Here is an 18,943-nt window from a genome sequence, read left to right as displayed (position 1 = left end):
ATGCCCACAAATGTGACCCTGGGACCGGTGGAACATGCCGCTACGGACCGAGCCACGGAGCCAGAAGCAGTCATGACCAAGGGAAGGGTCGAACAAGTAGTGACGATGCCGGCCTTGGTACTAGAAGTTGTCGTGGCAACCACGCATGTCACGAACACGGGGGAAATATTGGATGCTACGTGCGACGTGCAGACAACTCCAACCACGGCGGGATAGACTAATCAAGCTAGCGCATCTGGCGACCAGGACAGGACGGAGGTCCCACCGTCCTCACCATCGAAGGCACAAACCACGGCTGTGCTTTCGGCCTAGTGCATGGATGCCAGACCGCAAGCTGAGGCGGACAATGGCACGACAACGGGCATCGTTTAGGCAACCGACAAGCTGACCGCTAAGGGCATGCCCACACCGAGGGAGGCCACCAAGCGACTATCCTAGTTCATTGAGGAGGTCCAGGTAACGAGACAGCCACCTCTCATCAACTCCCTGCCGAAGCAGAAGCCAGCACGAAAGTGGACTACTCTGTCCATTAGGAGCAGACGGATTGTTGCTCAATAGATGGACCACATCCCCGCATCCAAACGTGGCGAAGTGTTGCTCATGAAGAAGATGGGGATCCTGGCACCTTCAGCACCAATTTCCTCTGTAGCCAAGCGTTCGTATGATTCGTACTTCTAGGGCACCCTATCGGAAGCAAACGTCGAGGCGCTTGATGCGCGGTTCCCAGCATCTAGGGCGATGGCTGGTGGAGCAGCGCGATCTGGTACTTTAGCTAGATCGTAGTCTAGGTTGATCCCAATGGATCCCAAGATTGTCATAGTCAAAATGTAGTCCCTTTGAGATAACCGTCGGTTGGGGACGGTCTCGATTGTATTTCAAACTTCTACCTTCTTAATACAATGATACACAATGCTCTTGCGTATTCGAGAAAAAAAAGATAAAAGAGGAGCAATAACAGAAAGAGAAGCTGCCAGTTGCAAAGCAGCAGTGGCACATAAGGAAAAAACATTTCAGGGACATATTATCGAAGGGCATAACTGCAAAAGAGGGAAAAATTAGGAGAAAAGTGAAAGTAGACTATCAGGCTCAAGAAGGACCCGTATAAAACTAACTCAGAGAAGCATAGTGTGGTTGTGAGAAAGCCGACTAATTTAGAGAATCAGAGGTGTAAAAACGAAAGCCGTCAGAGGCATAGGTGTGAGAAAGTCAGGGACCGACGCGCAAAATCTCAAACTAACTCAGAGAAGTAGGGGTGTAAAAGAAAATCCACCAGGAGCATTGATGTGAGAAAGTTAGGGATGGACGCGCAAAATCTCAAACTAACTTAGAGAAGCAGAGGTGTAGAAGGAAAGCCGTCAGAGGGCATGAATGTGAGAAAGTCAAGAACCGACACACAAAATCTCAAACTAACTTAGAGAAGTAGGAGTGTAAAAGGAAAGCCACACTAGGAGCATTGATGTGAGAAAGTCAGGGATGGACGCGCAAAATCTCAAACTAACTTAGAGAAGCAGGGTGGTAAAAGGAAAGTCGCACTAGGAGCATGGATGTGAGAAAGTCAGGGATGGACGCGCAAAATCTCAAAGTAACTCAGAGAAACAGAGGTGTAAAAGGAAAGCTACTGCGTAAAATCTCAAACTAGCTCAGAGAAGCATGGTACGCCACGGGTTGACGAGTAAAATCTCAAAAGAGAAACAGAGGTGTAAAAGGAAAAGCTACCGCGCAAAATCTCAAACTAACTCAGAAGAAGCAGGGTAAGCCGAGGGTTGACACGCAAAATCTCAAAAAAAAAAAATTGACCTTTTCTCGATTTGTGCATGTCACGCAATTTATCACATGTCTCCGAAGAGACAAAGTAGGCGCTGTCGCTTGGGATTATGGGCGTGTTTGGTTCTGCGTATCTGCGCGTTACGATCGAGATAAGCCAAGAATCATGCCAAACGGAATGCGACCAATGCGCGATGGCCGGTTGAAAATGAACGCGGGCAGGCGTTTCCCAAAACGCGGCCTCGGAGGTGCTTGGCTTAAACGCGGTCGCGCGTTCGTGAGTTGCGGAACCAAACATGCCTTATAACTTGGTCTTGCCTTGTTTACCATAGGCGGTATGGTACCTTTTTTTTTGTACTTAACCTTTGCCTATCCAGCCTAATAAAAAATAAGTAAAAATACAATTGGCTATCCAGCGACCACAGCTCCCCAGGCGACCCGAGCTCGTCCTCTCGTGGGCCGGCCTTCCGATGTCGGCCCAATGTGACGACGCGACGCTCGCGGCCCACTGCTGATCAATAATCTGATTGTGCTGTTTCTAAAAAAAGAATCTGATTGTGCTGCACAAGCTTTCAAAGAAATCCGTCATCATAAATAAAAGAAAATAAATACGCACACTACACTGGTAAATCCACACATGCAGGAGTATAGAACAACCGGTACTCGGTCACGCACTTTATTACTACAAGTTTTACACGTACGTAACCAAACTGATACATAGGTCAGGTTTCAAAAAAAAAAAAAAACTGATACAGAGATCACAGAATTAATTAACATAATTGAGCTACATAAGCCTGATCATCTATCCATAAAGGAGTATAGTCGCGCGTCACGTACGTGCAGAAACGATCGAACGGCTAGGTAGCTAGCTTCACATCAGCAGGTTGCGGATGGTGACTTCATCATCAGCCGCATCGTCGTCGGCGCCGTCGACGACGACGGCGGCGGCGACCGACGGGTCGTCGTCGTCGTCCAGCAACCGCGCGAGCCCCTCGGTGGCGGCGTCGACCTCGGCGTGGAGCCTCCGGATGTAGACGCAGGCCTCCCGCAGCACCCGAGCCCTCGTCGACGACGCTTTGGCTTTGCCATTGGCGGCCGCGGCCGCCTGATCGGGAGGGAGGAGCGCTCGCAGCCTCGAGACGAGCTCGTGCTCGTCGGCCGCCGCCACTTGCTGCTCGGCCGGTGCGGCGTCGTCGGTGCCTGGCGCCGGTGACAGCGGCGACCTCCTCCTCCCCCGCCGGTTGGACATGGACGACATATGCTCGATCGATCGTGTGTCAAGTGTAGTACTGTAGTGTGTAGCTAGCTAGCTGGAGTAGCTAGCAGTACACTGCAAAGTAGTCGGACTTGGAGTGTGCATTGGCTTAGCGTATCGTACCTATATATATATTAGTGTGATTAATGTGTACATGTGCGTATACTGCGCTGCATGCACTCTCTATATCTACCTTATTAGCTATATATATATTATATAGCCATACAGGAGTAGGGTTTTATACGTACTCCCTTTGTTAAGTGTTGTTATAGTATTCGTGCTGCTCAAACTTTTTAGCATTTAACTAAGTTTATAAAGAATATTAGTGACATTTGTATTTCTAAATAAGTTTATTATGAAAATAAATTCAACGATCTATCTAATAATAATAATTATGTATCATAAATATTAACATTTTTTATATATTTGATTAAACTTTAATACACGTTTGACTTCTCATGGAGTAATAAGAACGACAGTTGAAAAAGCGACGGAACGCGATTAGTGATGCATTAGGTCCATAGCGGCCAGGCCACCATGTGACATGCATGCCGCACCATCGGTTAATAATAGGCAGTGTACGTAGCTAGTCTCCTTCACGTGATGCTATTTGCATGATGATGAAACAAAAACATGTATAAGAGGCAGACTCGGAGACCGATTAGGACACTGCTTGTGTGTGTGTGTGTGGTGTGGGGGGTGGGGAACAAGTCTACCGCCCTTTGTTGAAGCGTACGTGTAGCATTAGTACTAGCAGAGCGAACCGAAGGAGATGGAGCTAGATGCTGGCACAGCCACTGTTTATTTGATTTGTGCACTGTGGTCGTCCAATGAAGGGCCATGTGTTTTGGGACAGGTTGGGCTATGATGAGAGCTTTCAAGTGAGAGCCCCGCTCACACTACGTGAAAAACAATTTTTAGTAATTGGGTAATTTTTTTTTGTAGGGACGTCTGGTGATGGAGCCGTCCCAACAGTGGTGTGCTTGGGAGCCCAGGGACTAGCCGCCCCTACAAATGGAACCGCAGGGGCGGCTGGTGACACGAGCCGCCCCTACAAATGGGTCGGATTTATAGGGGCGGCTCACTCACCAGCCGCCCCTACAAATGCCCGCGTATAAATACCTCTGATTTGTTGGGACGGCTCAATCACCAACCGCCCCTACAAATGACCCACATATAAAAAGGCTGCAGCACCTTCTTCCTCCTCGAGTCACTCGCTCCAACCCATGAAAGAAAGGTGGAGAGGCCTTGGGCACCTCCCAAAAATTACTCTACTAAGGGAAAAGGTTTTTGTCTCAAATCCTTTGGTGGAGAGGTTGTAGAAGGTAAGAAAATGTTATTCCATATTTTTTTAAAGTTTTAATGGTTGGTCAGTGAGTAATTAGAGTTTTGCTTTTCTCTCTCTTCTGTGGGGCTTGAGCTACTTATGAAGCAAATTAGACCCAAGTTTTGAATGTACTTGGATAAATTAGGTAGGGGAACAAGATCATGCCCTTATTTGGTCCATGTTTCTTGATTTTAGTGAACAATTAGTTAGTTTTATGGATGTTTCATGTGCATGTAGATCTAGATGATCTAGGGTTTGGTTTTTTTATTAATTTTGTTTTTATAAATTTATGTTTGATGAAATTGGACTAGGGTTTGTATGAAAGATATTAGGTAAAATATAATTATTGCTAATTGTTGTCTTTGAAATTTTTTATTGTAATCAATAAATATGTATTTTAATTATTTATGGATAAATGGGCTATTAATTAATTTTCCTCTACCATAGTGTGTTTGTATACTTCATGTAATTATATTTGATTTATATTCATATATATCTGAAGTATATACAATTATTCTCAAGTGATTATTAATTTGATTCATTTTTATATATATCTGAATAAGTAGTCCTTTATTGTAAAAGATGGAGTACAGGAACTCTTAGATGTATGGTTCATTAAGGTTCAAGGCAGGTTTTCGTGAAGAGGTGGATAAATTTATTGAAGCCGCAGAGAAGCATGTAGCAACGTTGACAGAGAATAAGGATACAATTATTTGTCCCTGTAAAGATTGCAAGAACCGTATGGCATGGACATATGTGACTATCATCATATCACATTTGATTATGCGAGAATTTGTTGAGGACTACACAGTGTGGATTCATCATGGTGAAATGGTTATTGTTAACAATGAGGATGAGGAGGAATACGACGACGAAACCCTAGAATCCCTGTCCCAATATTTAGGAGAGCTTGATGCACGAATGGATTCCGAGTTTGGCAATAAACAAGGTGGTGATGCTGGTGGGTGGAATGGTAACGATGAAGGTGGTGCCAATAATAATGGTGGAGCACGTGTCGGGGATGAAGATGATTTGGAGGACATGATTCGAGCCATTGGACCAAAGATTTTACTAAATAGCCCGAAAGATCTAGAAAATTTGGAAAGGGTGACAAAAGCATCGAAGGAGACTGTGTATGGTGTTGAAAAGGGTTATCCGACACATTGGACATTGCTACGTTTTGTGCTTGAGCTACTCATCCTGAAGGCTAAGTACGGCTGGTCAGATTGTAGTTTCAATGATCTATTGTATCTCCTGTCATAGGTGCTGCCACAACCAAACTCAGTTCCCGCCAACCCATACCAAGCGAAGAAGGTCATAAGTCCATTGACAATGGGGGTTGAAAAAATCCATGCATACCCTAACCACTGTATACTTTTTCGTGGCGAAACATTCAAGTCACTGGATAAATGTCCCCGGTGTGGGGCTACTCGGTACAAGAACAATGACCTTTACGGTGGGGACGAAGTCTACACGGGAAAAAAGAGGAATAAGAAGGGTACAAAAAAGGTGCTATAAGAATCTTAGCCCCTAGAGGACACTCCATTAGGCAATGATGCAAAGCAGAGAAGAATTCCTACCTTGGTAATGTGGTACCTACCAGTGACCAACCGCTTGAGACGTATCTTCCTAAACACTAAAGAAGCCGCACTCATGACATGGTGGGATAATGAGCGCAAGGTGGATGATGATAAGATTGCACACCCGGCTGATTGTAGTCAGTGGCAAAGGTTCGATGAGAAGCACAAAGAATTTAGTGATGACCCAAGGAATGTACGGTTTGGCTTGAGCACCGATGGAATAAATCCCTTCAATGAGAGGATGAGCGACCACAACACTTGCCCAGCGATCTTGACCATACACAACATCCCAACGTGGTTGTGTCAGAAGAGAAAGTACCTTCTCCTCATTATTCTTATTTCTGGCCCTAAACAACCAGGCATTGATATAGACGTGTTCCTCGAGCCTTTGATTCAAGAAATGGAGAGGCTATGGAGGCATGGGGAGCTGATGTACGATGCGTTCTAAAAGGACTTTATATGTAGAGCAATAATATTTGTTACTACCAATGATTATCCCGCGTTGTTTGCTTTGTCTGGACAGATCAAAGGGAAGACGGGATGCTTGGTTTGCTTAGATGGTACTACATGGGTGTACCTGGATGCATCCAAGAAGATAGTTTACCTAAGGAACCGAAGCTTCTTAAAGACAAGTCACAAGTACCGTAGCAAATTGTTCTTTAGATTTTATGACAACACCTCGAAGATTGAACCCCCTTCAGAGAGACGTCATAATGGAGAACACATGTACAGAATGGTGAAAAACATATGCGTCGTCTATGGAAAGAAGAATCCAGATGGGACTAACAGAGATAGAAGCACACCTCCTGTCGAAGGCATACCTTTCAAGAAACAATTGATCTTATTTCAGTATCTGCCTTATTGGCCAGACTTGGAGGTCCCCCATGTCATTGATGCTATGCACGTGCAGAAGAATGTCTTTGAGAGTCTCATTGCTACCTTGATGGACACAGGCAAGTCAAAGGATGGTCTGAAAGCACGGAAAGACATGGTGTAGCTAAACGTGATGCCACAGCTTCACCCGGTACCTGAGGCTAATGGAAAATATACTCTACCCACGGCGTGCTTCAACCTAACACTAGACGAGAAGAGAGCTATATGCACTTTCCTGAGGGGGGGTCAAAGTACCGAGCAAGTGCATGATGAGATGCCACAGTCTTCTCAACAAGCACAGCCGATACATGAACAACGAGTGCCTCCTGAAGAAGCTGATGCACAAGAAGATAAGGACGTGCCTGAATGGGAATTTCAAAAGAAGCATCCAATCACCATAAGACCAGTTTATATTCCGATGAAAGACGTCTCGTCGGTGCACAAGTGGTATTCCCATGACTAGTTCAAGCCTGAGAACCAAGTTAAAAAAGTCACATCACGGGCTTCTGAGGAGGCCGTCACTAACAAACTCCACCAAACAGCAAAGCAGTATCCAAATATTGATGCCATCAAATGATCAAAGGATTGCCCAAAAACATATGAAAGAGGCAAGCCCTTCCTACCAAACCGGGACATCCAGCGCCTACCACTTGGAATGAGAAGGTTCCACGATTGGTACTTGCATGTTCTCCCAACGAGCATAGACCTCATACAAGCATGCTTCCCCACCAGCACATTTGGAAGCCCAGCCGAGAAAATTGTCTTTGACTTCAATGACATGCAGACATGCTTTCACCTCGGAGCAATGTGGATGAATCTAATTCGCACGTGGTGCCTGTAAGTCCTTGTCCTCCCGATATGATATGAATGTAATCTTTGAATTTTGTTGTAACTAACCCACGCCATGATTTGTAGAATGCAAGTGTGCATTGTCAAACAAATGCCAAGTGTGAAAGCCGGGTATATAGACCCTCAAGCTATAGCACAAACAAATTTTAATTACCCTAAACAGTGGCTACTAGATGCCAAAGAGCTAGCTGCTAGAAAGACTCTTCGGGAGAAAGAGCACATTCGTACGGCGAAACTAAGGGAAGAGTCCCTTAAGGTTGTGGCATACATTGTTCTGGCTTTCAAAATTCTCCAACAACACTCTACTATATGGCTACCATACAACTTCGAGTAAGTTCAACTCTATACTTAAAGCTTTGTTCGATATATTTTTTTCGATGTGAAATTCTCCAAGAGCTTATCTAGTTCTATGATTAAATCTATGCAGCAACCACTAGATTTGTATAGGTGTCGATGTCGGGAGGAGCATGGCATGGGTCTTTGATTCAATAGATAGGGACCCGATGATATACAAAGACTTCATATCAATTCTTAAGACGTATACATATCGACAATCCTCATTATCTTATATGTTTGTATACATACTTATAACGTTCACTTTTGGATACTAACAAGTTGTATTTACTAAAATAATTTGAACAGGGCATTTAGGTTCTATGTCACTAAACATCACGGAAGGCATGATCCAGCAAAGAAGGAAAAGCTGGCTATAAAAACACTATGTGCGGTAAGTGTAACTTACTTCTTCAGTACTCCATTATATGGTTGTCAAAAGCATTACTTAACATTTTCATATGCAAAACACACAGTGCCCCAAGCAGAAGCTTGGGAGTGTACATTATGGATACTATGTATGTTCTATGATGAGTAACACCGGTGCCTACAGGAGACACCCCTTAAGGGTAAGTTTGAACCTCTTCACCCATAGTATAAAAACTTCGTACATGGTATGAAATACTAAATCGAAACTTGTTCTCTTGTAGTGGAAAGAAGAGAAAAAAAATGAAAAGAGACCCATACAAGGATGACCAACTCTTAGAGCTCGTCGGCGACCTTTGCAACTTCATATTGGATCAGATTGTACACGTCAAAGGCACCTACCATGACCGAGAGTCTGACTTAGGTAGAAATCCTCAGTCCCAACACCTTCGTGAGACTGAAAGGCTAGCTCTAGGACGTTGATAACAATGTGTATGGAATTTGATATTGATTTTACCTTGTGAATTATGTCTATTTAATGATGGATTGTATATATTCTTATGAATTGGACTTGTAATTGTAGTTTATATAATACTCTTGTGCTTGTAGTTTATATAATACTCTTGAGCGAAAGTGGTTCAGAACATTGGTCGCGGGGCGTTCGGCGGGATTATCTTGCTTTCCTCGCTCACGTTGGTCGCGGGGCGTTCGGCAACGCGAACGCCGGTAGCGGGGCGTTTGGCGGAACGTTGGTCATAGGGCGTTCGGCAACGCGAACGCTGGATGGAATACACGGAAACAAATAGTGTTCTAGTCGAAATTGAATTATAAATTTGAAATTTTTTTGGCGGAAAAATATACTGTAGGGGCGGTTCTAGACTGAACCACCCCTACAAATAGATATTATAGGGGCGGCTGATACTACAGCCGCCCCCACAAATCGATTTGTAGGAGCGGTCTGGAAACCACCCCTACAAATACGTGATTTATAGAGACGGTTTGATAGGGGCGGCTGGCTAAACCGTCCATACAAATGGTCTTGAGCCGCCCCTACAAATGATATCTGTAGTAGTGCCAGCTCTCGACTATCAATTCCAGCAATATAATGATGACAACTATGGCACCATGTTTCTTATTGGAGATATTATTGTCGTGCCTCCTGGATTTCACTCTAATATGTGTGGATTATTCACGGATTTAATAATTTAGAGAAAATACAAGCGTACACCTTAGTTCAATTTTCTGCATCTATATATATGTCATTAGTCTTTACAAAATTCGCTGGACTTTTTAAGTTTAATATTTGTTCAAATCTTCAAAAAAAAGGTTTTATATAGCTCACTGCCGAAACGTGTGCACGTGGATGTATGCATATATGCACTAGGGGGTGCTAGGTGCATGCATGCATGAGCATGATTGGACGTAAAGATGGCAATGGGGACCCGCGACCCGATATCTGACGGGTATTTACTCCATTAGGGTCTAAATATGGACTAAACATACTACCCACGGATACGTAAATGGACCAAACCCTTCACCCATCGGGTACGCGGGTATGGGTATGTTCCAGCAGTCCCTGTAACTGTTTACCCATGGGTGAAAAATACCCGGCCATCTGAAAGAGATCAATGCTCCGTGGTTAGACTACAGATTCTGAAAAGTAAAGCAGGTAGAGAGAAACAAATATGCTTGTCAATAACCTTGGTCATATTTTATGCAAAAACCGTAGCAATGTTGCGAGCATTCATCTTGTTGTAGCTTTCATTTTCCACCACATCTGCCATGAGATTGATGGCCCATTCAAGCAATGCTGCTTCAACAGGAAGTAGGGTACTTGCAAGATGGCTACACTCTTCTTCAGTGTTGCAGTGCATCACTTGTTCTGTAGTCAACGAGTCTAATACTTTACTTGGAAGTTCCCGAAATCATGTCTATAATCAGTAACTTTTACATTAATCATAACTAATGTAGAGGAGAAACTAAATGAAAAGGAATCTTAATTTGCAGAAGATATTATTATATGCTATTATTTGTCTAATTTTATGTGCTCCGATTAGTGGTGGTTGCTGTTGAATTGTTGATTTTCATGTGCGTGAATAAATTATTGGCGGGTACGGGTGACCCGACGGGTATGATTTACCCGACCGGGTATGGGTCTGGGAAAATTTTCCACCCATAACAGGTATGGGTATTCTAACGGTACCAATTTTTTATGATGGGGATGGGTCTGAAATAGCCATACCCGATGGGGATTTACCCATTGCCACCCTTAATGGGACTCGCGTGCGCCTGCATGTGCCAACGGCCAACAGTTTTCGTCATCCACTACAGTGGAAAACAGCTATCAATATGCAGGAATGACTTAGTTTTTTTAAACAAATAAAAATTTTCTTCTCCTTTAAATTAAGGCTTTGTAACCCGATGTGGTTTTTGTGACCCATGCATTGTGGGTTTAAAAAAGCAATAACAACTTATTTATCGAAAATATGAATGCAATGTTCTAATAAGGAGTGTATCAGCCTTACAAAAAAAAAAGGGAGTGTATCAGTCGACTATTATAGTGCTTATTATGTTTTCTCAAACCATATATACACACACACTGTATTTTAGATAGCTAGCTTTTTTTTTTTTTTTGAATTTATAACTAGCATAGTTATCAAAGCAGATATGGTAAACGGCCACACACGCAACAGCTTTTCCTTGAAACCGTAGGCATGCAGCTGGGCACGAGCAACTCAAGGTCCTCCCATGGTTTCATACTTTTCAATGCAATGCAAGAGAGAGATGGTCGTCGCTGCCAGACATGGAGGGACATGCTGCCTGAAGTCGGGCTTGGTTTTCAGCTGTGTTAGCACCACTACTCACTCACATGAAAGGAAGACGACAAGGTACTATCAATGCTGTAGACAAGTGATCGAGGAGGCAAGCATAGCACACTAGTTGGTTTCTGGACTGATTTTCTGGACTAATAAGCTCGACTGGTGCTGATTTGTTGTGAGAGAAAAACACTGTATCATGACTGATAAACCCTGGCTAAAACCAACAAGCGAACAAGACTGGATATAATATCAAGAAATAGCAGTGCAGAATAAACTCACAACATGAGAGTTCCACCGCAGTTTCAGTCTTTCAGACAATCTTCAGACAGTGCATCACCAATAGTCACTGAAGCTATTCATGCACTAGTAATTCTTTTTGTTTCCCTGAGATGTTACATAAGTGTATGTGCCAGTAATTAATATACATACATTGTTTATAAAAAAAAAGGAAAACGAATTCAAGGTTTATTGTAACTGGTATATAACAACTCTGCTCATGTGTAACAAACAAGATCCACATGAAACCTAGGACCCATCCACTTCAGTATCACAGCGATAGCATCGAGTCATGTAACACTTTGCTAGTATAAAAGCACCTAGCATACACATTCAAGGGTTCCTTTTCACACTGTCCATATTCCGCTCCAGCCATCCAGCCCCATATGGAACCTGTAGTCCTGCTCCTGCATGCATTATGGAGAAAATACAGTTTACATGGGCAAGTTGTCTGTGTCAAAAATTTCAAAGATTGATGTGTCTAAAACTTGAGTCAATCAGTAATTGTTTCAGTTTTGATTCATAAGATACGATTTTTGTCTCACATGGAACCATTTGAGCTCCTGACCTACTGCAATTTAGAGGATTATATCCTGGAAGAGAAACAGACTGCACATGCTGACTTTCTGGGAGCAAGGTATTTGAAATGAATTACATTAATTACACTGATGAAAACCTTCCAAAATTGAAGAACATAGCACACCTCGGATGCAATTCAAGAATATGACAAATGAGTTTCCTTCACTTCAATCAGGGTCAAGTGGCCACTAATGGAAGCAGCCGTCAATCACTAACAAGACATTTCATGCAGTTTTGGTCAAATTTAATTGTTGCCCAAACAGCAAAAAGTAACTACCCTGTGGTCACATTTCCTGTCATGTATGGCAGAACGTAAGATAGGAAGCACACTGAGGCCGTCCAGGATCAGGATGCAGCACAATGCACGTGGCTGATTGCTCCAGGAGTTAAGAGTCATAGGTGCTTTTGTTTAGGAGATAAGTTAGTCGGTTTGTTAGCTAGAGATATTAATATATTGGATTAGAATTCAGTTGAGTTTGTATTGAGGAAGCATTTGTAACTTGGCTTTACATATTAGGCCACATGTATTTGGGAAACCTCAAGCAATAGATTGAATATAGTTCCCCAATTCCCTGCTGTGCTCTCCTACCTAGCCTCTGCGCCATTGCTGGCGTCCAAGCCTTGACCTTGTGGCCCAGGTCCTCGCCCTCATACATCTTACAACCACGCATTGAGGAATCATCCAGCAACCAATCATCCACTGCCATCTCATTTCCAAACTCATAGTTTGGGCCACTTAACTAGGTGGTGGCACCTAGCATGCCTAGTCTCATTAAAAAACGATCAAGCACTAGATATGCACTAGGATCAAATTACCAGTTCACTTGTATGCTTGTAAGCATGGCAATAGAACAGATGCATGCCTTTAACTATGTGGACTGTACAAGTCAACTAAAACAGAAGGGGATTTTCGAATTTGGTAATTCCATGGAAGATTGCTCGTTGTGTTATACTAGCAATAATATAGGGTCACTTCACTAATCCATCTAAGCATTTTAGTATCATGTGCACAGAATTTTTAACCTTGCTTTTGTAATGCATATAGCAAGTTGCTGCCCTGAAAAATTTATACAAATATTGAAACAATAAGCAAGTAATTCACCTTACTCCAGCATTAAGCAAAGCATTTTCTTCTCTGCGAAAATAAAAATAAACCAAATGACATCAGTTGACCACTTTGAATATTTTTTCTGAACAGGCATGCATATGGATGAATTGTCTTCAACATTTGTAAGTAAGATTCTCACCCATCGCTCAACTTCTGATGCTGATTCAGAAAGTCTCCTCCGAAGAATAGATTTTTCTGCTTCACAGCTCTCTACATCAATATCTGCACAGATAAAAACCATTGAGAGCTGTTGCTGCTTCAAACCCTATGGGATATATAATGCTGTGTTTTGTATATTTGCATTACAAAGGTCTTTCAAAACACCATGAAAAAGGAGGACAGGTTTGGTCTTTACCATAATAGTAAGTTGATAGGATGTCGATACGCTCGATCGGCTGACAAAAGAAAGCAGAAAACATAGTACAGAACATTAGAGCTTCATTTGTCCAGCACACCCTAAAATACAATCAACAGATTGTGGATGAAGTCAAATATTTTCAATTATGCATTGTCAATGACATTGACAGGCAATCTGTATCAAAACAGACTGCAAACTCTATTCAAATGAACACTTAAATGCAATAAGAAAACAAAAGTCATCATTTTAACAGGTTTTCCCCAGATATTTGCAGATATCTAAACAATCATACCAATAACCAAAGAACACAGAAGAAAATTCACTAAAAGAGCTAAACGCATAAAAGAACTGTCTTGCAGGTGGATACATACCATTACAAAAATGCCTTCTCTCCGGGTTGGAAGCCTCTCTAGTTTACTCAATGTATCCGTCACCTTTAGTGACCCTCCCGAATACAGCATACTGAAATTTGTTATGTGCCAATCTCAATCAGTGACATAGATGATATTGATCATAAAAGGCTTTGATGTAGTGTTAAACACCTGGCCATCAAGGTGCGGTGAATCGCCCAGAAGGATAGAAAAGGAAGAGCCAGCGCTGTCTGGATCAGAGTGCCTTGTGGAAGGAATGAAAATATTTACATGTATGAGATAACTATTACCTTACATGCAAAGGAAACTAAAAAAAATGTTTTCCAGAGCTTTGTTATTTCAACATACATTGCATTCCTCTGGATATGTACAACTACAAATAGAAGTATGGAAAGTAGTGATCTTAATCTTTTTTCCAGATAAATAAACAACTTAATAACCATAGTTGAAGTTTTCAAGTGCGTAGAAAAATACTACATGCTCATCTATTTTAGGCCAGAACCAGAAGGCTTAAAGGTGATATGTTAGAAGACAGTGGTCTGCTGAAGTTATATACAGAGAGCACCTTCCCATGGAGAGGAATTCCCCTGACATGCTTGACACTACTAAATTCACCAACAATTGTTTTCTCTGCTTCTCTTTTCTGCTCTGCATTCATAGGGGCAGTTCGACCTGACATAACATCAGCAACTTGTGCAACAAAACCCTTGTCAACCTAGCAAAAGGCAGAAATACATTGCGTTGTTAATTGATAAGGTAGCTCACACAAAACTAGAGATTTGTGTTTACAGGTAGTAAATAAAAGTGACTAAGAACTGATGAATACCCGGAAGAAGTGATTTGTGTTGTAGCACCCAAGCCGCACAAGTTTGAAAATGTGTTCGACGGTCTTAGGTGCAACATGAGGAAAGAAGCCAAACTCAATATCACCATAATTCGTTTGCAGGTAAAATTACAACAGAAGTAATCAGATGTACTGATCAGAACAGGAAGAGATACTGCAGAAAGGTAAAAATGGTAATTAGTAGTGCTGTAAATTATGAGTCCCCTAACTGGCCAGATATGCCACTTCGGAATGACTGAATCAGTTCCGAGCTGATAATAAGCATTTGTGAAGTCGTATACAAATCATGTAAATGCTACAGTTTTATTAGTAAATATTCAACTGATGTCATTTTGGGGATGGAGTGATGCAAATTGCAAGGTGATACCCAAAGTACCAGAACCGATAAGTAAAGAGAGAATTCCTTATTTGACACCGAACAAATGACCTGTTCCTTTCTTGGCCCTCAAAAAATTTCCGTTCCCTATTTGACACTGAGTTCATCTTTCATTCCTCATATGACATTCCGTTGGATTCTCCATCCGTGAACCGTTAACTGCCATGTGAAAAGTCGATTTTGCCCCTGTGGGCCCCACCACCCTTCTCCCTCCTCTCCTCCCCTTCTCCCTCCTGTCCGCCCACGATGGAGCGTGTGATGCGGCTCCTAGAGCGGGAGGCGGCGTCGGCCAAGCAGCGGGAGATGATGAAGATGCTGGAGTCGCTGGTCCAGCAGACCAAGGAGCTGGAGCAGGCCAAGATCGATCTCGAGGAGGCCAGGCTCGAGGTCGCCGCGCTACGGCATCAACAACAGCAGGGCGAGGCCGCCGCCACCGGGCCGGCCGCACAGGCGCAGACACAGACACAGCAGCAGTGGAGCGTCATGGACCTCATGTTCGGCGGCGTGGACGAGGAGATCAACGGTCTTCGTGCCAGGCTCCGCGCATCGGCGCAGGACGAGGAGCGGAGCCGGAAGGCGGCGGACGAGCTCACCGCGGCGCTGTCCACGGTCAGCAGGGAGGCTAAGTAGGTCAGGGCGTGGCTCTGCGACGCGCGGGACGAGCTGGAGGCGGCCCACGCCGAGCGCGACCGGCTCCGGGGCCTCCTCCAGGGCGCCGAGGCAGAGCTGTGGTCGGCGACCGAGCGCGTCGACGCGCTCACCGCCGACTGGAAGGACGCCGCGGACGGGTGGTGCGCCAGGGAGAAGGCGCTGCTGGAGCGCGCGCGTGGCGCAGAGGAGGCCGCCGCCGCGCGGGCGGAGAGCGCCGCCGAGATCGACGCGGCGCGACGGGCGCTCGCCGACGACAACACCGCGCCGCCGAGGCGCTCGAGGCCGCGACCGGCGACAATGCCGGACTGCAGGAGGCCGTCGCGGAGAAAGAGCGCGCCCTCGAGGGACTCAGGGCCAGCGAGACCGCGGCCAGGGAGCGCGCCGAGGAGCTCCAGGGCCAGCTCGCGGCGGCAAGGAAAGAGCGGGAGATCCCGCTGGTGGAGAAGCAGAAGCGGGAAGACGCGCAGGGCAAGCTGGGCGCCGGAATGTTCCTGGACTCTAGGAGGCAGAGGAGAGGGATGGAGGAAGAGGAAGGAAGGGGCGTGACAGGAGGGAGAAAGGGAGGAGAGGAGGGAGAAGGGTGGTGGGGCCCATAGGGGCAAAATTGTCTTTTCACGTGGTAGTTAACGGTTCTAGGATGTAGAATCCAACGGAATGTCATATAAGGAATGAAAGATGAACTCGGTGTCAAATAGGGAACGGAAATTTTTTGAGGGCCAAGAAAGGAACGGGTCATTTGTTCGGTGTCAAATAAGGAATTCTCTTGTAAGTAAACCAGGCTGGCAGCTTGAGTGAATCGTGTGGAGAACAGAAGACACCATCTACCTAATGGGAGATTAGGAGTAACCAAGGAAATCATATGTCTGAAGAGAAGAATATGCAACATGGTATCAGTGTTCTTGGAAGAATCTTGACACCGCCATGCAATGGAATTACAGCCAGGTTTGCCAGTTTAGCACTCTTATCCGCTAGTTGTGCATTCCTAGCATACAAATCTTCCGACCAGTAAAGCAACAGCAAGTTAAGCACTGCAATCCAGATTCCTGTCCAGGGCTCCAGGCACTCTAATTCCTCATCCAGCAGCTCTTAAATGCAACTCAGCAGCCATCTCCTTCCACATTGCTGTGGTTTTGAACCGACTCTCGAACGAAATCTCGCAAGAGCAAGCCCAGCGTAATCGACTCACACTGATTCTCTCCCAGATCCTCCTCCCACAGCTACTCAAATCACACTAATTATCTCCCAGATGCTCCCACAGCTCTCAAACACCTAGCGAATTTGATGTCCTTGGGGCCGTTTCCTACCTCCAAAGGCTACCAAAGATCGCTCCTTTCGAACGAATTTCGGAGCAATAGACATCGGGGTTGGGCGAATCTACCAGTCGCAGTTGGAATAGCAAGGGGAGTAGAGGAGATGGCAGGTGACCTGGAAGACGACGCGCGCGGATCCGAGGTTGGGGTCGGAGGAGTAGAACGTGGAGGCGCCGTCCGCGCAGACGGCCGCGACGACGAGGACCGCCGCTGCGGCGGCCGCGGCGCGGCGGAGAAGCACCGCCATTTTTATCTTTTTATTTTTCCTTCCCCATTTGCCGCCGCTGGTTTTGACGTTTTGTTGTGCTTGTGCAAAGACGAAAACGCACATTTGGCAAAAATAAATAAGGCTGTGTTTAGTTCCCCGTGGAATGCAAAATGCAAAATGCAAAATGCCAACTACTTTAGAATGATGAAATGCAAAATGCCAAAATTTTCATGGGTGTGTTTAGAGCATCTCTAAGAGTTTGCTATTTCAACTTGGCATCCATATAATTTTGACAAAACAAGAAAAAATAGCCTCCAACAGTTTGACAAAATAACTTGGCATCAATAGCAACTTGGCAAATCTTCCCTCCGCACGCGCATGTATACGGCTTGGCATCCGGGGCTCTTCGTTCTCTTAGCGGGGCTCTTCGTTCGCTTAGCGGGCCTCTTCGTTTTGTTAACGGTTTTTTTTAATTTTATCAAGTCAAAAATGCCAAACTCTTGGAGATAGATTATTTTTTTACTTGGCATATAATTTTGGGAGTTGGCAAATCACAAGATTTGCCAAGTAAAATTTGACAAACTCTTGGAGATGCTCTTAGTTCCATCCAAAATGCCAAATTTTTCATGGGGTGGGTGAGGGCTTTTTGGCTTTTTTTTGGCCTCTTGAGGCCAAAATCCAAAATGGAGAATGGATACCTTTTTGCCAAAAATTTTGTATGGTGTTTAGTTCCATTCTGCAAAATGATGGGTCAAAACCCAAAAATTTTTGGGTGAAATGGGGAACTAAACACACCCTAAATAATAAAAAAACAAAGTTCAGGTCCATTTCGTGATCTGGAAACCATATGACAATTTTTGGAAAAAAGAAACCTCAAAGCTATGCATTTAGATATACTTACTCCGTCCCATAATAAATGCATTTCTAGAGTACAATTTTTCTCCAAAATAAATGTATATCTACGTATAAGACAGCATAACTTTATTTGTCTTTTTCTACTTTTTCTCTTTTCAAAGTGTGATGATCGTATCTTTCTAGGGGTATATTTGTAATTTCTCACTAATATTGTTATCTTCACCAAAATCATAGAAGTGCACTTATTTTGGGACGGAGGGAGTACACTATGGCCCTGTTCGTTTCGTTGAAATTTTGCTTATGCTGAAATGTTGTGAGAGAAAAACATTGTTCGTTCGTTGAAAGTACTGTTGAAGTAGCGATGAAAAACACGGCGTATATCTAGAACTCTAAAAACATAGTAAAAACAATGTACCTAAAAGTTAAAATATTTTTCAATTTAGAACAGAAGCCACACAATGTTTTAGACATAAAAAACACTTGTTTGTTTTGATGCTTAATGCTCCTTGTAATGTAGCTTATTATATCCATCTACATTGGTAAAGCATTATCAACCTTACTATCGTTAGTCAAAATTTGGAAGCATTCATAAGGGGTGAGTTTTCCTTGTAGAGAGGAGTCTTAGATAGATCTTTGAGACATCATGTCATTTTCAAAATCACAATCTATTCTTAGGCTCCGTTCGCTTCGCTGAAAAAACAAGCCGAAACACTGTTCTGGCTGAAAAATACGAATTATAAGAAAAGCGAACATGACCTTATACATAGAGGTGTAGTGAAGGAGTACTCTTTAATCTCATCAATGTTATTCTCGAGTCAGACTAGTATAGAAACAGTTTTTT

The 18,943-nt window shown here is 43.8% G+C and overlaps 1 protein-coding gene and 2 pseudogenes across 1 annotated transcript; 1 reads left to right on the top strand and 2 right to left on the bottom strand.

Annotated features, from left to right (window-relative positions):
• Window positions 1–2,635: 2,635 nt before the first annotated feature.
• LOC136480566 (transcription factor ILI1-like) lies at window positions 2,636–3,013 on the bottom strand. Its single transcript, XM_066478070.1, has one exon. The coding sequence runs from the start codon at window positions 3,011–3,013 to the stop codon at window positions 2,636–2,638; it is 378 nt and encodes a 125-aa protein (XP_066334167.1).
• An 8,486-nt stretch (window positions 3,014–11,499) lies between these two features.
• On the bottom strand, window positions 11,500–17,335 carry LOC136482629 (peptidyl-prolyl cis-trans isomerase CYP23-like; annotated as a pseudogene).
• Window positions 15,324–16,325, top strand: LOC136483909 (uncharacterized; annotated as a pseudogene).
• Window positions 17,336–18,943: the final 1,608 nt, after the last annotated feature.

Source organism: Miscanthus floridulus, chromosome 9, assembly GCF_019320115.1.
Source record: "Miscanthus floridulus cultivar M001 chromosome 9, ASM1932011v1, whole genome shotgun sequence".
NCBI classification, from domain to species: Eukaryota; Viridiplantae; Streptophyta; class Magnoliopsida; order Poales; family Poaceae; genus Miscanthus; species Miscanthus floridulus.
The sequence above is the reverse complement of the archived record's forward strand: the minus strand, read 5'-3'. Positions and strand labels throughout refer to the sequence as shown.